We start from the raw sequence: 21,545 nt of genomic DNA on the forward strand, positions 1-21,545 counted from the left end.
GCATTACTATACACTCTCTAGGCACTTAAATAGCATGTTGAGCGCCCTCGCCCCCCCCTCCCCATTTAACAGCTGACCCGCAGAACGGGAGGAAAATGGGGCACAACATCCCATAGGAGAATAAGAAAATCTCCGAACGTTGAGAGGCTTGAAAAGAAGACCACATAGCGCCTCGAGCAAACAGCTGAGGGCTTCAATGCTGTCTGGTGGGGCAAAACAGACTAAGTCTAAAACAAATGAAGACCACTAAGAGGGTCGACATCGTGTACTATGTAAGAAACTGATCCTCGAAGTACTTTGGGAACTGAGCAAACACCAGAGAACTAAAACACCGATTGTTAATTAGTATTTTGCGTGACAATTCAACCATCGCCGGAACGGTCATGCCTTAATAAACATCGGGTTGAACGAGAAGATTAAGTCCCTCTTCTATTTCAACTGTCAAGTCTAGGCGACGGAATCATGATCATTTCAGAAAATTACCTGGTAAAAAACCATGTTTCCATGGAGGTGCTTTACCCGTGAGGCATTTTAATTCAGCAATCTCCCTCCATAGTCGGGGGGGGGGGGGGCAGGAGGGGCGGGGGAAAGAGAGCGTACATTGTGGGTGAGGGCGGGGCCTCTTGTGAATTAAAGAAACCAGAAACGCAGTATTGCAGATTCACTGCACAAAGACACAGTGATTGCATTACCTGGTTGCACTCATAGTTACAGAGCAAGCGCGCTTAATTAGGCCAATAGAACGTGTATTGTTCTGAGGCGCCAGATCCAAGATTCAGGAGGCCTGAGTGCACAATACCATGACACTTTAAAATGAGCACATTATATCAGCTAGACGAAGTGACTGTTGATCGTGAAACCCTATTTTATCTCTTCACGTAGCAGATGGAGCCTTCGGGAAATGGCAGCAGAGGCGAACTGGTTTTCTACAATGTGATGCTCTTGCGCCCCCAATTGGACGAAAGCTACATTTCATTCTGCTGAACGCACCTCTCGCAAAGGGATACTAGTTGGCTTTAGCCTTGGGTATGACAACTGCACCTGAATGCCAACCGTCAACCACAGAATCCCCCCCTCTGCAAGCCGGATAGTAATAACATTACTAGGAGATGCATTCCCCCCTGCACGCCAAATAGTAAATGACATTACTAGGAGATGCATTCCCCCCTGCACGCCAAATAGTAAATGACATTACTAGGAGATGCATTCCCCCCTGCACGCCAAATAGTAATAACAATACTAGGAGATGCATTACCCCTGCATGCTAAATAGTAAATAACATTACTAGGAGATGCATTACCCCTGCACGCTAAATAGTAAATGACATTACTAGGAGATGCATTCCCCCCTGCACGCCAAATAGTAAATAACATTACTAGGAGATGCATTCCCCCCTGCACGCCAAATAGTAAATAACATTACTAGGAGATGCATTCCCCCCTGCACGGCGAATATTAATAACATTACTAGGAGATGTATTCCCCCCTGCATGCCTAATAGTAAATAACATTACTAGGACATGCATTCCCCCCTGAACGGCGAATATTAATAACATTACTAGGAGATGCATTCCCCCCTGCACGCCAAATAGTAAATAACATTACTAGGAGATGCATTCCCCCTTGCACGCCAAATAGTAAATGACATTACTAGGAGATGCATTCCCCCCTGCACGCCAAATAGTAAATGACATTACTAGGAGATGCATTCCCCCCTGCACGCCAAATAGTAAATGACATTCCTAGGAGATGCATTCCCCCCTGCACGCCAAATAGTAAATGACATTACTAGGAGATGTATCCCCCCCTGCACGCCAAATAGTAAATGACATTACTAGGAGATGCATTCCCCCCCTGCACGCCAAATAGTAAATGACATTATTAGGAGATGCATTCCCCCCCTGCACGCCAAATAGTAATAACAATACTAGGAGATGCATTACCCCTGCATGCTAAATAGTAAATGACATTACTAGGAGATGCATTCCCCCCTGCACGCCAAATAGTAAATGACATTACTAGGAGATGCATTCCCCCCTGCACGCCAAATAGTAAATGACATTACTAGGAGATGCATTCCCTCCCTGCACGCCAAATAGTAAATAACATTACTAGGAGATGCATTCCCCCCTGCATGCTGAATAGTAAATAACATTACTAGGAGATGCATTCCCCCCTGCATGCCAAATAGTAATAACATTACTAGGAGATGCATTCCCCCCTGCATGCCGAACAGTAAATAACATTACTAGGAGATGCATTCCCCCTGCATGCCCAATAGTAAATAACTTTACTAGGAGATGCATTCCCCCTGCATGCCCAATATAAAATAACTTTACTAGGAGATGCATTCCCCCCTGCATGCCGAATAGTAATAACATTACTAGGAGATGCATTCCCCCTGCATGCCCAATAGTAAATAACTTTACTAGGAGATGCATTCCCCCTGCATGCCCAATAGTAAATAACATTACTAGAAGATGCATTCCCCCCTGCATGCCGAATAGTAATAACATTACTAGGAGATACATTCCCCCCCTGCATGCCTAATAGTAAATAACATTATACTAGGAGATGCATTACCCCTGCATGCCAAATAGTAAACAACATTACTAAAGATATGCATTCCCCCCTGCATGACAAATAGTAAATAACATTACTACGAGATGCATTCCCACCTGCATGCCGATTGCCGAATAGTAATATTGCTCATAAAAGATGCATTCCCCCTGTGCGCGAAATCATACAGAACATTATTTTATGGCGGGTTCAGAGGATTATGCTATAACCTCGTTGGTTCACTTCTAACCCACCTCCGCGACCAGAATAATGCAGCCGCGAGGCATGGTGAAAGCAAATCCACACTGTCCCATTAGAGCTAGAGAGGGGACTGAAGGGATTTAGTGGCATTGATTAAACAGACATTGTTCATGGCTAAACCAAGCATACACGTTTTAATCAGAAAATCCCATGGGGGTGCTTTAGCCCAGGACGGATTTCGGCTCATGTGCCACTTTCCAGACATAAAAGACAACCGACAGGCATTTTATTTCACTTAGAGCACAAGGACAATATCACCACCAACAAGGAAACATTACCATGAATATAAATAATAGTTCAGCACTAAAACCACACTTCGAGGGTTTGTACAAGGTACTAACGTACCCCGGTCCAAGTTAATGAGGGTCAGAGTTGTTACCACCTGGTAGGTACCGTGAGGGGTATTATTAAAATATTCTCCCTGGAGGAAACCACAAGTGCTACAGCGAACAGAAACATGTAAAAGGAAGTGTGCTGTAAAAACTATTTATTAAATAAAAAGTGTTCTATTTGATCAATGTGCATTTTGAATGACTACATTTAAATATATACACTAATGTTAACACAACATGAATAAGTGTCTTCAAAACACAATATTAGCTAAATCAAAAAGTTGTTGCATGCCATGTTTCATGGAGCTCATGCAGATGTATACACATTACATTTCGGTATTCTGCAAGGCGATGATTGATAACTTACAAGGTATCTGATAGATTCAGTTAAATCGGTCATTACCAGCAAAAAGTAGAGATTTTTTTCCTTTTTTACATGTAGCCCCTAAATGTTTAAAATAGTTTGAACTCTGGTTAAACCCAAGACGTATGTGTATGCAGGTCTCTGCTTCTGAGACCAGGAATGCAAGTGTCTGCTTTCTGTAAAACAATCAGTGACTAGGCCATTAAAAGGGACACATGGAGACAGCTGCGGGAGCCCCGGAAATACGAAGAAAAAAAGTGCTAAGCACTGGTTATATATTGGATTCAGCTCAATCTGCTGGACTAGTACTTTTAAGAAGAGGTTAAATTATTGGAGAGAGGCACCAGGACATATATTCATTAAAGAAATCAACCCGCTGTAGTCCCTATCTCTACGACGGACTCCCTATGCTAGAAAATAACAAATGGGTGCTTGTCAGGATGTGACACAAAAACTCAATCCTCTGTCCAAAACTACACTAACCCATCTGTCCTAAAAAAAAAAAAAAAAAGAAACAAGAAAAAATCTAAGCTTGGGCTTACTCTCTTTTACTGGTGGCTGGTTTATGGATCCCACACCAAAGAGCGCTCACCGTCTCTTCCAGCTCTTGACCTCATGGAAAATTCCCCCAAAATGGAAAAAAAAGGTCTCTCAATGATTCCTTGGTTCATATAATGGTCTTGCCAGGTAGGCCATATAGTCTTCGTTTTATCCCTTCTCATGGGATGAGTTCTCTTGACCTGGATAAGTTGGTACATACCAAAACAACAAAGTTCACTCGTGGCTCCTCTTGGTTTGTTCACAAACAGCCTCAGGTAGGCTCCAAGTCTGTTCTTCTGTGATGCGTTTCTCCTCATTCACCCCCTTACAGTGTAGTCGTTTTCTTAACCCGACGTGCAATACGGGCCTGCTCAGCCCCGCTTGGTTAATTGAATTTCACTCCCCCTCCTTGGGTCTTCAGAACGTTAGCCCTGTGTGGGCGATGGGCCTTCTCAGCCAGGTTTAGCTTGTTACTTTTCTCTCCCCCTCCCGAGGTGCTGTGCTTCTCATCCCTAGATGTTCAGGCTTTTCCCTTCCAATTTGGTTGGATTGCTCTGGTAACACCCCCTGCTGGGAATGCAGCTTCTCAGCCCTGAATTTGCATCAGGCTTCTTGAACCTGGCTCGGCTGGTTCCCCCCTGCTGGGGTATTCAAGTTGTCAGCTGTGTGTGGGCCATGCTCCTACTCATTTTTCAGTGTGGTTTATTACTTTTCTCACCCCCCTCGCAGGGTATTCACATTCGCAGCCCAGTGTGGGCTTGGTTGCTGCCTCAACACCTCCTATGGCGGCACAGCTCTGTACTGGAGGTGCTCTCTCTCTGGACCATCCAGGTTCACATCCTTGCCTTGGGTGTGTGAGGTCTGCTGTTCAATGTGGCCTCCTCCTACTCTGGACCACAGCGTTAACAGAGCTAGATGCAGGTGCATCGCATTTCATTTGCTTCTGCTTCATTCTTCTGCAGCCCCTGTCCGATCGAGGCTCTCGCACTCCAAGCAGCAACCTTCTGCGGGCTGCATTGGTTCTCCATGCACCATACCAACTCAGTGGCTCTCTGCTCCTCCTGCACTGGAGCATCTCCCATTGCTGGATTTCTGGGAGACCAGCGTCTCTCGCTCTGCAGCTGGTTCTCTCCCTCGGTTGGCATCCAGTGGCATTAAGGTTCCTCCTTGGAAGGACAGGAAGATCCCATTGGTCCCGTCTTCCTCAAGAGGCAGCGACAATAACAGGTCAGAAACCAAGCCATCCACTTTAAAGAGGCTCTGTACTCCTTTAGAATGTTCAATCCCCATATAACCGACAAACACTGGGGAGTTTGAAGTGAGCGAGGTAGGATGCATTACATAGGCATTCCATGTCCCCAGAAAGGGGTTGGGGCCACCCTCGAAGGGATCCAGCTTCCCCGACACATAGATGGTCCCATAAGACAGTATTGGCAACTGACAGGTAAGGTTATTTTGCATTGTACTTCTGTATTTCTATTTTATAAACTCATGCTTGGGTGACTCTTTAACACATTGTGATATTCTGCTTTCCAAAATAAAAGCTTCTACCCTGAACCCAAGCCCTTCGAATAATATGTGTAAACAAGTCAACACTAACAAACTTTCTTGTATTGTGTGTCCAACATAGAAATTAATGGGGCTCAACATTTTAAAGTGAATCGATTTTATGATAAGCCAATTTTATTTCTGATGGCAACATTTGAGGATGGTTTCAGAGACCACTAAGTGAACTGCATAGTTGTAAAATGTCCTCTAAGAATGGTTTTGTCTTTTGAATCAGACCACCTCTGACAATTTGTGTATTCATATTGGATGGAATTTTACTCCTGTCTAAAATAGTTATTCAGAGCTGTTAAGCGTATGGATGTTTGCGTGTATTGCCAATGTAAACATTAGCAAGATAATAGCAAGTAAGTCGAGTTTCTATTCTGTAGTAAAGTTGCTTTTATTCATGTGGACTATTCAGTATGACTTTCTCAGCAAAGCTAATGGCTTGGGGCCGGAGGGTCACCATTTGTTTATTTTTTTTTAATTAAACCAGACCAGACTTTGGGGTGGGATTGTCGTGGTGGGGGTATTAGAACATGGATATTTCTCTGGATTAAGAATCAAACGTTATCATTTTAGACATATTCCATAGAAGTCATTAACAGTGTTGCATGTCACTGAAAAAAGGTTAAAACAAAATGGCTTCCATGGAAATGGAAACAGTCTCAGAGCAGGAGTATCCTCCATTTTCATTACCTGTAGGGCCTTGTTGCTGGTGTGACAGGCAAGGCTAGAGTGCTGTGCAGTGGCCGGGTTAAGAGACCCGTGATTGGTGTGTAGGCTAAGCCTACCTTAATTAACCCTTCCTGGGTCCCCACCAACAATCTCCTGTATGCGTGAGGTCATAACCGGAGTGCTTTGCAACAGGAAAGGTAAAGGGGTGAAAACATGTACTACTAAGTCCCACCCATCTTCCTGTACGTTGTGGATCAACGGGTCTCTCTGGTTATTTGAGCTCTCTGTGGTTCCTGATTAAAGTGGCAGGTTTCCCTTGAAGATGTGTTGAGACCAGACTTTGTATCCATCAAATGACATACTCCTATCCTCTGAATGGGATCCCCCCCTGTGGGGGTTGCCTACTGTAAACACATGTACCAGACATGACAAGTCACTGCCCATGATACTGAGGGGCGGGAGCTGGCTTCAAGTTGACAGTGCATATCAAAGGTTGTTGGGGTTTCCGGTCTCTCTTGTTTTAGCCTCTGCAGCTATGCCCCGTGTGGGCCTGTTTGAAGTAAACTCTCGTTAGCCACCATCTGCAGAGGGTAAACAAATGGACAGGGCGGATCCATCGAGCCTTTGATAGTTAATCAGGCTGGCCATGGCAGGAGGAAGGTTTTGGCCCTTCACTTTCTGAGATGCATTGTGTACTCCACCTGTCAGATCCCAATTAAATATGACAGGGAGGACAGCGCCTGTAGGCTGTGTCCACCCAGAGTACACAGGTCTATGCATTTGTCGTGCAGTGAGCATAGGAAAATGTGTGCGGATTAGCCCCACACATTTTCCGAGGTTGATCTACCATGATTCAATTTCATATAAAATTTCAAAAAGCCCAGGTGAGTGCACACGCACCGTGCGGATGGTCGAATTCCTCACCATGGAGGCTGTTTGAGGAAGCTGTGAAAGAAAGCAGGTGAGCTGGGCCAAGTCAACAAACAGTGCCCTTGGTTGTGGTGCCCGATGGCGGCATGAAATGTGGCCACTGGTCGGTATATAAAGACCTTGTTCTACAGCGTGTTCCTAATAGTTTGTCATCACCATAAACCGCAATAATGGTAGTTGTTGTCATTTGTGTGATACACCGCACAAACGGATGTCCATATATTTTGAAATAATTGATTTTATTGCAGGGATACGTGGTGTTATGTTGTTCGTTTCAGAGAGATGGGACATCAAAATCTGGCAGATTCTTGTACTATCTAGGGAATAAAAAGGGCATTCATGGCATCAGTTGATCAATTTAAAATATCAAACACTACAGCATCAGAGGGCACTGACCCAGAGCTTAAAATCACTCTTGTGACTAAGCGCATACCTCATCCATTAAAATAAATGTAATAACAGGTGCGATGTGGGCAGCTCACCCCCTTCACAACTGCACCCCATCCGCGAGCATACATTGCATCCATGGTGCTGTACCATAGCATCCTTCGACTGCGGCTTCCAGCGCCCGTCCCCGTCAATGCATAAATGTCACGCAGACAGAAGCCATGTCTTCTGGCAACTTGGTTTTTGGGTGTTTTATCCCAGCCCCTCAAGAATGCTAATAGCATTAGCAATCAGTGGAGTGGAATTTACTGGGCAATAGGTTCTCGAAGCCCTCGCCCCCCCTCCAATGTGAAATGTGACCCAACTCCGTTGACACTTCTAGTCCAGCCTATACCCGATTCATGCTTTAGTCATGGTGCATTGACTGATTTTTTGTAACAACCATAAAAACTACATTGCAACCCAACTGGACTTCCCGGGAGCTCCATTCTCTTTTCAAATTCCTTCGACTGACCTTTAAATCCATCCATGTACTAGCAGACCCACCTACAACATACCTGGATAATTCCCTCTCTTTATGCTACCCCCAAAACCTATAAAATATCAACAACCGTCTTCCGAGACCTACAGTCGCAATACCCCACTCACCCCTGGGTGACATCCCTACCTATACAGAACTGTATTTTATCTTTGTATCTGTTCGTGCTGTCCCCATTCTAGATCACACAACCAGCCCCTTAGCCCCCTGGTTCACGTTACATCCGTCTCTCTAACCAAGCAATGAGATTCCTCTGTCTGCAGCCTTGAACTTAAGTGTTTATGTGCAAATCACTAGGTTTGGTCTAAATACATACAAATAAACACACACATATACCTGCTTACACTTAGAGTGCTAGTCAAAAGCAGCATTGTACTATAAAACGTGCAGCTGTGAAGTGTCGCCATAACTGGTCATTAGGAACAGAGAAACCACCAGTAGAAGCATGCATCTGAAAAACCATGAGCAGGATGCGCCAGTTTACCCATATCAGGCTAGCATTAAGACATACCCTTCACAGCAACGTCATTCAATATCAGATAGTATGCTCTCGTAGAATACCCTGAAGAAGGCCAAACAAAGAACCAGTCAAACGTGTTGACAGTTCTGGCATCAGACTTACTCTGAATAACCAGGCATCACAAATCAAATGCTTTGCACTATGTGGCATATTACCAGGCATGTACCGACACAACTGTGTGTCTCTGGTGTAATGGAAATTATCAATAAGAAAGTTATAAATACTTTCCTCAAAAAAACACTATCTGAACTTTGACATCCCTTACACTGGAATTTCTGTAAACTGGCAATCACATTTCTCAATGCATATTTAAGGCAATTGTATGTGAGAATCTATTTTGGAAATTAACAACAATGCAGGGACCTCCCACTTGAGCACTCTAAATTGAAATACTTTACTAAATGAATGGCAAAATCTATGCATTTTTAGGGAAGGAAGACGACTACTTGCATGAAAATATACACCACTGGCACTTTTCACATTCCCTCATACCTTCATCATCATAATAATTATTTCTATATAAAAATGCCAGACCTGCTTCTACTGATCCGGCATATTAAGATATTTCGATACAATGCATTCTGCTAGAAGACCAACTACTTGAGCCGAGTCTGGAGGTGGAGGCCTACCTTTGCCCGACGGGAAGAAGCATTCCATTTCCACACTGCTGCGTGAATGAGAGATACAAAGGGTGCTGCTGGGCACCAGCCCTTCCAGAGGGGGGCTCCGGTCAGTTGTCCGCACCAAGCACCAGCCCGGCCGCTCGCTCGGCCTTTCCAGCAGCTCCACGGTCTGCCCCACCTGGATGCTCAACTCGCTGCTATGGCCGGAAATAAAGTCTTGTAGCACCACAGTCAACTCACAACCTCCAGATAACTGCAAGAGAAGGACATGTGTGAAAATTGGATAACTAGAAGCACAAGGAGCACCTACTAACCCTTAATCCAGCAGCCTGTGTCATTGTTCTCATTTGCTTTCATAATGTACATTGCAAAACAAAATGTTCCTTGAAATTAACTAAGCAGCGGAGGTGTGTCACTGTGCCCTGCAATATTTCATTCAATCTTCCAAAAATATATTTCATTCAATCTTCCAAAAATATATAAATACAATTTAATGTGATCGAGATGAAACCCATTTCAAACACTGACACATATGATTCCTTCCCACTTAAACCTCCCATTGAGGCACCCCCACCTCATGCATGTTTGTCAGCCCTTTATCCTCAAGAGGTCTGTATTATGAGCACCATAAACCTGGTCATTGTGGGGTTTAATCCAAGGCCCCAAAAAACTCACACAAGGAAGTGAAAAGGGCATATCTGTCATTACAAAATAAAAAAACTGCCTTTCAATTCACAGTGGCAGAAGTCCCCTTTCACATGAAAAGCAGGATTTGCAAACATGGACAATAAAATGGCAGTTTGAAAGTAAGACATGAGAAAAATGTTCCCCTGCCAACATAAAGATGTCAGGGAAAAGACTGCGTTGACAAGATGTGATGTATATTACGATCCACATGCAAAATACTGGATATTGAAAAGAGGCCACAGGAAGATTTCATTTAGGCCCAAGGCAGACCCTTTTGCATGTTGCTGGGCAGACTTCACAAAGTACTCCACCCACTGCAAGCCTAGCTTTTACATCCCCCCCAGCTATTTAAACTGTAATAAAGTATGGCCTGATAATGGTGTTGAAAACAAACTGTCCCCAGACCGGCGGTTGTCCCTGCAGGCTAATTGCTGTGAATGGCAAAGGGGCCTAAGCTGGTGCATGACTGGAATGTGGGAGGAGCTGCAATCAAGGCAAGCTGAACTCTGTAAAAAAATACAATAGGAGTTTTTTTTTTAATCTAAATGGTGGTCCACTACAGATAACAGGACAGGATGTCAGATGGCAGCAGGTCCTCATGACATCACAGGGCCAGCCTAGCTCCTTATCTGTAGTGGGATATCTCTGTGTGGCTGAGGCCAAACAAGCATTTAAGATCGACAGCCTGCCAACTTCAAGCACGAGAATGGCAAACGGCTGGAAGAAAGGAGCCCACATTTGCATAACATGAATATTTCCCATTAATTTAAAAGGACAATCATAACTTCGGTATTTTGCTCAGCAACCACAAGCCATATTGCATTATTTATGTGTCATTTCGAAGATAAACTCCAGGCGATCTTTTGAAATTTCACCGACCTGTGACTTAGGGAATGTAATGGCAAGCTAAAATGCGTTCCTGGCTGCTTTTAACATGGTTCGGATTTAAGATTTGGCAACCTGGTGGAGGGTAAAATTATGCATTTGGAGAGTAAATTGCATGTTCCTATTATGCATTTTGTATAAATGGCAGAGAATTGCCACATCGCCATGCAACATGGTGTGGACCCGGCTGCCGTTTCATTAAATTCCCCATGATTAGCTTAAGCGAAATATATTATGGCAGTTACTAGTAAATCATGATGTAACAACTATATTTTGCCAAAAGTTGAAAAGAAAACAAAAGGGGATTTCAAATGGGAGTTGACATGTTTCTGTTCTAGACTCCTAAACTAATCCTTAGAGAGACGATCGACATCGGGAGGGAGAGAAGGGTAACTGTCCAAACCTGGTTACGTGAATTCTTGCAGGGCACCGCCCAATATTGAAATCTTGATGGTGTCATCACTGGTATATGAAATGTATGCACTATGAGAGAGGGGGAGAGCTGCTAAAAATTACCATGGGACAGATGCAAGGAAACACCAAAACAAGATTGCTGAAATTTCATCTGGGTAGAGCTGTCTATTGCTGTGGAGGCCTAAACCTGACTGGGCCCTATGGTGAAGAGCTTGTGGGGCATCCTTGAGAGTGGAGTGACCAGACCACTGCCCTGCCCGCCAAGGTGGTCTTCAAATGCTGCTAGTTTTCCTGAACTTTAAACAGAGGTTTTAAATGTAAGCAGAATTGAGCCATCAACACAAATAGTCAGAGCAACAACGAAGGGGGAATAAAGTAAGACAAGGGATAGTCAATGTTTAAGCAAGCAAGTCAATCAAAAATAAGACACCCGAATGGGAATCTCATTAAATCAACAAATAGAGCATGGGCCCACCAATAACGACATGCATGGTTTTAAGCCACCCATCAGGCATGGGAAGGCAAAAAGGGCAGATTGAAGCACAATGTCAATCGTTTAACAGGGGGAAAAGAGCTTAGCATATAAGGGTTAAAACCATTCAAAGTGGCAGTCATAGCAAAAAGCTAGAGCAATAAAAGGGGGAGAAAATTGCAGCAGTGGAATACACCCCACACGAGCAAGACCAAGTAATCACAAAAACCTCACAAGGGGCCGTGACGGGTCAAGGGAATGGGCGAGTCCCCATTTTTATGATTGGCAGACATTTTGACCTCTGGTAGAAGTATATGAGCAACTTTTGGGGGAAACGTAGATGGCCGTTGACCCTTCCAGGTGTGGCGGCACAACCCTGTACCTTGTGCCCAAATGTGTACATTATGTATGATATGGTTATATTATGACTATTATGTTGTGTAATATCACATAATGTACAATAAAAAACCCCAGCCTTTTTTTTATTGCCAACACTTACACAATGTCTCAGTGATTATTGGGGAAACACAATATGTGTAACAGTTACTAACCTTTTGGCTCCACTGGTTACAGTGACTGACAGGCGTGCCAGCCAGTTACAGCAACGCTGGGGCTGCCTGGCACTTCTGTCAGCTTGACTGACTCAATGGCGGGCGCATTTCCCGTCGCGGCTGTGGCAGGATAATGTGTCCCACCGTGATGTGGTGGGACCAGGGTGCCCCGGCTCAGCCCCACTTTTTGGAGACTGCCGGGGCCCAGTCCCGGCTGGTTATGGCCCACTTAAAGCACTGGGAAGGGGGCAAAGAAACCTCCAGCACCTGGCTTTGATGTAGCCTGGAGGACTCCAACATGGGGAATCACACCGCTACGCATGATTGGGTGGATTTGCTGCCAAGATCAGTGGCGTTAACAGGAAGACAAGATTACAGCTATTTCTTTAAGAAATAAAACCAAACCTGCAATGAGGCCCAATTTCATTCTCAAGGGCCTTTGGCCTTTGCAGCCTCCAGTTCCTTAACAACATTTAGACTACTTGCTAATCAGAGAGACTTGCGCGGGTTTTGGATAGGGTGACCAGATTTCCAAAACTAAAAACCAGAACGACCAACAATATAAAAGAGGGACTACTGCATCGCAGCCCACCAATTACCAGGCCTCCCCAACACGCCCCCACAACCACCACCCAATCATATTTCCAGCACTTCTCCCTTCTATAAACTGTATATGATCTCATTTGTGCAATTTTGTCTCTGAATCTTGGCCTGTTAATGCAAAACAAGCGTTTGCTCTAATTGATATTACATGGCTTGCTGTACAATGATTTTCAAGCCAGACTCTGTGGCACAGTTAGTAAGTGTTTTGACTTATACCTGAAAGGTTGGGGGTTTGAGCCAATCCTCCAACTTGAAAATTCTGAAAGTGTTGTGAAAAATAATTACAATTTTAATTACCGTAGCGGCGTAGGCACCCAAAGATGCAAACCCCGGACGGAGTTTCTAAAATGAAAAAACTCCCGGGGACCCCGGGTGATTTCCCCTGACTGCCCCCGGAAAACGGAGGCGTGCGATCACCCTAGTTGTGGAAGACCCGGTCCGTCGACACTAGAAAAAGGCGATTAGTATAAAAATTATGCTAGAACATAAAAACTTTAGAAACGTAAGCTCTCCGGGCTGGCAGAAAAGCCATGCTCCTTTTGGCTTGCAAGACCTGTTTGGAGTAAATAGAGTCACAGAACACGAACAATCCAACTAAAGGCCCCATTGTGCGCGCGCCAGGACTGCGCCTGGACTGCTCTGCAAGCAGCGCCGACTGGCTCCCTCGCTACGCGCAGCCACGTCCGCTACCGAATAATGCGCTGGGCTGGCAAACGTGGAAGGTACTTTACCATTCCGACAACATTACATTGTAATACTGCAATAAAACCATTTACGAGTGGACACTCATGCTGCACATGAGGCCGCGCCTGCAGACAGAACACGCTTTGCATGTTAACTGCGGCTCTTAAATCAAACGAGCACAGCAGTGTTGTGTAATCCGGTTTTTTACAGACTGACTACATATTTTTTATAACCCAATTACGCCCCGATGTTAAAAATGACAAAGGCCTCGGCTCGCAGAATTCTCGATGGCTGCTAGCAGGTGCGGGGCGATTTTCAAGCAGGGCAGGGAGGTTCTGAACCACCGCAAACCGATGAAGGGAAACATTTAGTATTGTCGCGGATTAGAACTGGGACTGCGATTTACCAGTCAGAAGCCTCCAAGTTAAGATCCCGAGAGTAAAATCCATTCCATAGTTTCAGGATACTCGCACAACAAACAAAAAACATGTGCATACTATGCAGCGAAGCGGGATACCTTTAGAAAGTCCCTGTGAGCCAGAAAATCTGCTGTGGTCGGGGGGTTTGAGAATCATATGTTACGTTGTGCCATGTTATCTTGCATTTGTGCAATTTCTAAACCTAGCCAGACCCTCACAGCATAGCCACAATCAATATGTACGAGCATAATCTACATGCAATTCATTTCAATGCATTCCAAAGGTTAGGGCGCCCTCGTCAGATTGCCAGGTGTGTAAAAGTAAGGAGGCGAGTGGCTATCACCGCAACACTTAAAGGGGTGGCGCCCCTTGGACGAGGAATATTGGTTGGGGGTGTCACTGCCCGTAAGGAGACCGCTTATACAAATGTCAGGCATAATAGTCATACGATCCCTGGACAAATGGCATTTCTCCACTTGCACACAGCACGCCATTTCTTAGCAAGAATAATCTCACTTGCCAATGGTTGGTGCAAGTGCCCATTTTGTGGCCATTGTGGCAAGATGGAGTAAGGAGGCTGACAACTTGGTTTCGTTTTTGGTTATAAACTTGTATTAACCAAGGTAAGCACCCCAATCTCTCCCTACCTCTAGAAGGGCAGGGGTTTTGGTGGTGGTGAGGGTCCCTGCCCCAACCTAGAATAACTTGGGTGCTCATAAGGGTGAAAGTCAACCAAAACCGTGTAAACCATCCTCTGTCCCAAACCACCTACTCTAGCCCGGCCACTACAAAGGGAAAGCATAAAGTGTTTAATAAAGTTTATTTGTAAACACCAGGAGAATGAACCCCCTTCTCCTGGTGAATTTCCAGTCTCTCGTTGCTTCAACAGCAGTCTCTTGAAATAGGGTCTGATTTACCGATTTTCAGAATGACTCCCTTCTTCTGGACTGCTTATAAAACTTCCTTCAATTGGTTCTTGCCTCTTCTTCTCATAATCCTTACAAAGCGTATTTAGTTCTTTCCATGAACTTTTAAACAGAAATGTCCATGCCTTGAAATTACTTTTTACCAATTATTTACAGGTGTCACTACTGTGACAAGGGAGATGACTCCTGGGTACTTCTTGACCCTCGTCCAAGTCCCTACCGGGTCCACCGTGGCACCAGTTACCTTTCTCTTGGAGCAGCCACGTCACTGGTTCTTCCCTGGGGTCCTGGAGTTGGCTACCCCGCTTGGCTGCCACTTATCCCTCGTTCTTGCTCTGTGCCGTCTCTGCAAGGTGTTTTGCCTTTCAGTTTTGGCGCTGTTGCAGGACTAAATGGTCCACCTCAGCGAGGACACGCCACAGATCTTCGTCCAGCTGCTTGCTGCCTGACATTCGGGGCTCCTCCGGAGTGCCCCGCCAACCTGGATGCAGCGCCCTCATTGCCAAGGACCAACTTCTGCAGCTTTGCTTCACATGCCTAGGTTTGGACTTCCTGGGCTTTCCAGCGTTCACGCCGGCTTCCTCCTTCAACGAGTCCTTTCTCTCTCTCTTTATATTTGCAAGCTGGACCGTCCCCAGCGGAATGTCAAAGTCTTTCTCTGATTTCACTGTAGTGATCTTCATGCTTCCTTGGGGCTTCATCAGTATGGTCTAGCCATAACCAGGGAGTAATCGGCATCACTCCTTTGATCATCTTCCTAGTATTACTAGACTTTACATCTGAGACATCTACAAGAACATACAGTTGTATCCTCTAGAGAGGAAAGGAAAGGAGTTGATGGTGTTAAGCTATCTGGGGGCAAGGGTTTAGGGAGGTCTTTCACCAGATGGGAGTCCTTGTCCCCATAGGGATGCGGGTGTCAGGAGGGGAAGTCTCTCCCTATGAGGCCTTCCCGCTTTTTACCTCCCCTTAGGTCTATTATTGGGTAGTGGGCTCACCGCCCTAGCCTCATAGGGAAGGGCTCCTCTCTGGGGAGAAGTGACGCGACGTGATGAATCGTCACACCATTCAGTAGCATTTTAAGGACCAGGCCACATTGAAGTGGGGATTCCTTGAACATTAAAGACGGTCTACTTGGGCAGTGGGATATCACACGTCATGAGGTAGCAGGAGTATTCTAACCGCACTATTTATTGTACGCCTTGTCTGTAGTTCATTACATCACAAGCAAAGCAGGGTCTCCCTGTGCCCTTGCGAGCCCCAACAAGAGCATTCCAAGAAGTAATAGTGTCTTATCGAATTGCAAAGATCCATTGATTATGTAGAGATTATGTCTAGTAGCAAGGCAGAGGTGTATGCTTTGCATTTCACAGGCTTTGGGCGATTACAAACCCCTTCATCAATATGGGAAAATGGTCAGGAAAGGGTCAATGTTTTACTGTACACCAAGATGCGGAAGGACAAGTTCTACACGACTGGGTTATTACGACATCCATTTATGAAGGCATTTCCCATATGCACTGCTCTCGCCCCAAAATCAATGCTCACCTGAGAAAACACAGTGCATCCAAAATGTACAGTGGGACAAGTGCCGAGCAATCGTCACTCGATCGCAAGATGCAAAGTCAGTAGAATGGCTGCTCAGATGTGGCTAAAGGAGTCCGACATGGGAAGAGCCTCTGGGAAGACCCAACTATGTGAAGACCAGGCCATATTCCTGGGGTCATAAAAAAAGAATTCATGTTTCATGTGGTGTGACAAATCTAGGCAATTCGTCCCTTCTCCCCAAGGGGGTGCCACCCCCCACCCTGTGAGACTAAGGAGGTGAGCCTGCTCTGCAAAACTCTAGCTGGTTGAGGTAAGTGGAACCTTGCCGGAAGAGACTCCCCCTTTGGGGACAAGGGCTCTCATTCCTATTAGGAACTCCCTAAGCCATTCCCTTTGGGGGCATATATGGGATCATCCTATATGTAGAACTGCATAAAACTCAAACTTGACGAAGGATCATACATATTGGTACAGACAAGAAAGAGAAGCTATCTCTTTAAATAAAGACCTCCATTTAACTAGAATGAAGAAACTAGAAGGAGAACATGTCGAGCCGTGGAGAAGCTGAGAGAATCGGGGAGTGCGTGACTTTCGGGAGTGCTCCAGATGTGGGAATGAGATGCTAGAGGTTTGGCGTCTAAGCAGATGGAGAAGCTAAGGAGACTGGAACTCGTCCAAGTGGTAGGGTGACTAAAGCTTCTTGGTGGGCAGTGTGCCCATATAACAGCGCCGAAACCACCCACCTGAGGAATCAGAAAAAACGCTGGTTACATGCAGTGCTACATGAACGCCGGGAGAGAGCCGACAGAAAACCAGACACCGGTAGAAGCAAGAATCCAGAAAACAGGAATGAACGGAGAACACCAGAGTAGGCACGGGCCTTGGAGAAGTTCCCCTGTGAATACCAAGGAAATGGGGAGAATGGTAGAACACGGAGGCCGCCTGGGAATCGTTACCAATCATGAAAAACTCATCCCAGTGAAATTTATGAGAACTGAGGTTAAGTGTAACTAACATTCTGAGAATGAACATAGTCTTTAAGCTTGAAAGAGTGACTATTAAAACTGAAGCACAAGTATTTAGGGATGAAGGGAAAATACCAAGTACTTTAAAGGCTAAAGAGTGAAGTGAATCAGAGAGAGAACATACTCCAATAAGAGAAAGAATTCTATGAAGTAAAGAGAAGTGAAACCTATAAGAGCAAAGAGACACAAACCAATTCACACCAGGAGAGGGGGAACAGTCAAGAAAGCATATATCCCATAAAGCATATGTTAAAGAAATCCAAAAGCCAGATCAGCCTAGGACAAAGGATAAGACAGAGAGCTGCAAGTGATCCCTGGAAATCAATCCCAGGGTAAGAATAAAAACCTAAAGACCATATCCAAGAGTTCCAAGAACTTGTACAGAAGGTGACGAAAGACTATTTAAAAATAGCCTACTATTAATATCCTTGAAGCAAAAGAGAACTCTGAGAAAACGACAACCAGGAGCAAGGGAGACATTTCTCCCGGTTTTATTTTGGATTAGTATAGTGGTAGGGCCAGTTAGTATTCGATTTTGGATAGCAGACATTCTTTTTTTGGTAAAACCCTGACTGACGGGCATCTTAGTTATGTATATGGGCTGGGAATACGGGCCTTTTGATTATTGTTTAATAGAACCAGCTGAAATGGCAACACAGTGTGCGCGTCCTCCTCCTGACCCGCCACAGAGGTCATTGCTGTATGGGTGAGGCGGACTTCCAGTACGAGATTATTTTCGTTTTATGCAGTCAGGGATCCCACCATGTGAAGAGAAAAGCAATCCTAAGGCGAGGCAGGAGCCGTGAAGTAGTGGGCTCATTTTCTATAGAAACTCCTGCAATATTACAGAAAACTAACAAAACGAACATAGAACACATCTTCCTTTACCAATTGCAAGCCCTACGTTTGCCTTATGGCCCGCTGTACTGAGACCAGTATCGCCCCATCACTGTGCATCCCAAAATACCACATTTTCACAGCCCCATTTCACTGTATGTTGGGCACGGGTGGGTAAAGTTAATGCATGTGGGTGGGTATGGGGGGGGCAGGCAGCAGGGTAAGAATCTCAAGAAATGCCAACCTTCAGATCTGTCCCAAATATATATATATATATGCAGTGAAATGGGGTAAAACAAACAAAATGTCCTGTGATCATATATATCCCTAAAGACCTACTTCACTCAGAACCGATAGCGCAGTGTCCAGAATCTTGAACTGTGGGTACAGCTTGCGACGGCCGGCTAGAAGGCTAATAGCTCTTGGGACAAAGTGTTTTTCATGCAGGAAGGTATTTCAGGCTTCGGACAAGTTTCTTGCCTGAAAAAAAAGACATGACCAACGTGGAAACCAAGAAAGGAGGTCCTTCACAAATGAAGGCTCTTTTGTATTTCCATGACACCCTCAAGGAGGACAGGAGGCTCAGAGGAGTGCAGCAGACACGGAGAACATGGCACTGGCATCACAAGCAGAAATAAAAAGGAACACAAATGGGGAGGTGTTGTAGGGGAGGACTGGCCGCGAGGCCCTCCTCACCTGCAGCCTTCTCCCCAGGTGAGGACCATGACTCGGTGGGCGTCCCCTCATGCCACCCGGGCCCAGGTGGAGGAGGGTTCACCCGCCGACGACATTGCCCACACGTATCCGTTCCCTGCATATACCAAAATTCAGTTAGGCCTAGAAGCCATCTTGTCTAGCAAACATGGCGTGAGTTCAGTACACTGTAACGAGGCCCCCACCTTTGGAGGGCCTTTCATGCATCTCTGCCGCCGCAGTAGCCCTGGTAGATCCGCTGCGAGCGCGTTCCCATGAGAAAAGCCGGGTATGAGCTAACCCGAGATGCTAACACTGTAACATTTTATCGTTCACAATGTAATATTGCACCCCGCACGACCTGGTCCGCGAGGCCGGGGTGACGGGAAAAAAGCTGAAGCATCACTATCTGAAGAAAGTAGAAAATAATTCAAGTATTGGTATTAACGAACTACCTCTGTTTAAACAGATCCTGTAAACTGTGAATAAACCATAAAGATGTAACGTTACATGATACCACCCCAGGTCTGGACTAGTGCTGCTATAACCACCGAGAAAGATGTCGACCAAATGTATAGCCTTTATCTGTATAAGTGTTCTTACAATTTTATGTAGAAACCTGAACTCATATATGCTTTCTTAATCACCTAAAGCAGCGAGCATCAATCTCTGTAGGCCATAACCTAGAACTACCTCGTGTAACGTCTAATGTACATAAAATAATCACACCATGTAGTAAATATAATGTTAGGTAATGAAAAGGTACTCGGACCGACTGTATTAAAGAAATGTGTAACGAAATTGAAATATATATGTGTGTTTAAATAACATCAAAATAAGGCGGAACATTATAAAAGTTCTGCATTCAAAAGTTAGCAACGCACGAGGAAAAAACCTTTGTGAATATATGCAAGGCCATTCTCCCTCCCACCCTACCAAGCCTGCCAGATAAAGAAGCTAAGGCATGTGCCGCGCTCCCTCACCTCCCCCAACCAAGCTGGAGCCGCTTCAGAGAGTCAGAGGCCCCGGTACCGCACCCAAGGCCACAGCCCGCCACCTGTGTTATTTACAGCACGGTAATAAACCCACGTTTGAATCTACTGATCTACCAGCACCCTCTCGTAAATCCCACAACCCCCCCCCTAGACCACCCCAATAATCATGACCCCGTGCAAAGACGACCCCCATCACTGGGACAAGACACAGAGACCCATTTATATAATAACTTCTAACGCGGCAGACAGACATGTATCATTCGGCTCAGGCCCCAGAGCCCAGCCCCTCGACCTAAAATACCGGTCAATAGGACACAGGTAAATCTCACCCCAACCGACAACCACCGGACCTCTCACGAGGTGCATTCCTCATGTGTTGCGTTTATTTTATAAGACAAACTGCCGAGCGATTTATTGATGAACTTAGATGTCGTTTCTTGAATAACTGCAGTGTGCATGGCCTAGGGCAAACGAGTCAGGAAAGGTATTCATCTTTGTCACAGGCTGCCCCAGCATACCAACACCGCTCGGATGACCTCAAGCTGGCCTGCCAGGCCCAACCCAACCCACGAGGCTGACCAGTGACGTCCTCACGCCAAGACCAACCACGCTGCAGCAACACCTATAGTTAGTCGACGCCACCCAATCCCAATTAACTTGTGCCCCCTATAGTGTGTAGGTTCTGATGACGTTTTTTGTATTAGAAATACGCCTGTCTTTGCTATTGTCAGACAGAGCGCTCTCGGAGGTTGCAGAGTTCTTTGCATGCCCTATTCTTTGGATAAACTCCCACTTACGCTCACCCGCACTCTGTCCTGGTCTTATTCCCACTACGGGAGAGTCCCTTATTGTCTCTCATTGCGGGGAGGATCGTGCTGAAATTGGGGGCGCTTCCTTTCAGTGTACAGAGTCCATTCAGTGACTCAGGAGTGTAGGATACCACTGGCAAGTTAATGCCTGCAATCCGAGCCAGCTGACTGGCCCCAGCCTGTCTCCTCATCAACAACGTTTTTACTGCATTGACATCCTTTCCATCCAATCTTTTGGGTACTGATACCAGCGTAAGAGTATGCTGGCATCCTAGGGGGAGAGTTGTGGGGAGTAGGAGGAGTCACAGTGGAAATGACGAGAAGGCGGGGTTAGAACTGCCTCGCTCTCCTACTCTTACTTCCCTGAACCATGAAGCATTTTACTTGGCATCAGGGAGTGAGCTCTGTTCTTTTTGCCACAATCTGGAGAGAGGAGAACCTCATCTTCTTGCAGAGGAGCACTGAAGGCAAAGAGGCACGTGTGCATTTCTAGCAGCATTTCCTCTATCGTGTAATGTGCATGCTGTGGTACCCAATTACCAGTTGCCTTGACTTTCAGTCAGGGTCATGTTCTGCAACGTACATTCACAAAGGACAGATGAGATGTTTCTGTCCTTCACATCACGGGTCTGTCATGGCGCCCACCCAACGGCATCCTTTGTAAATATTTGTTACGCGGGTGGCGTGAATGATAAGTGGATCCCATCAACCATCATGA

General features: G+C 45.5%; 1 protein-coding gene across 6 annotated transcripts in view; it reads right to left on the reverse strand.

Moving 5' to 3' along the window:
* The window catches only part of KALRN (kalirin RhoGEF kinase), a 1,827,638-nt gene that overhangs the window by 415,461 nt on the left and 1,390,632 nt on the right, over positions 1-21,545 (reverse strand). For all 6 annotated transcript variants that reach the window (XM_069616662.1, XM_069616664.1, XM_069616661.1 and 3 more), the window contains exon 34: positions 9,286-9,532. In XM_069616662.1, the coding sequence (XP_069472763.1) occupies positions 9,286-9,532 (247 nt within the window). The remainder of the gene's footprint in view (positions 1-9,285; positions 9,533-21,545) is intronic.

This window comes from Ambystoma mexicanum, chromosome 9 (assembly GCF_040938575.1).
Source record: "Ambystoma mexicanum isolate Mex_15411 chromosome 9, UKY_AmexF1_1, whole genome shotgun sequence".
NCBI classification, from domain to species: Eukaryota; Metazoa; Chordata; class Amphibia; order Caudata; family Ambystomatidae; genus Ambystoma; species Ambystoma mexicanum.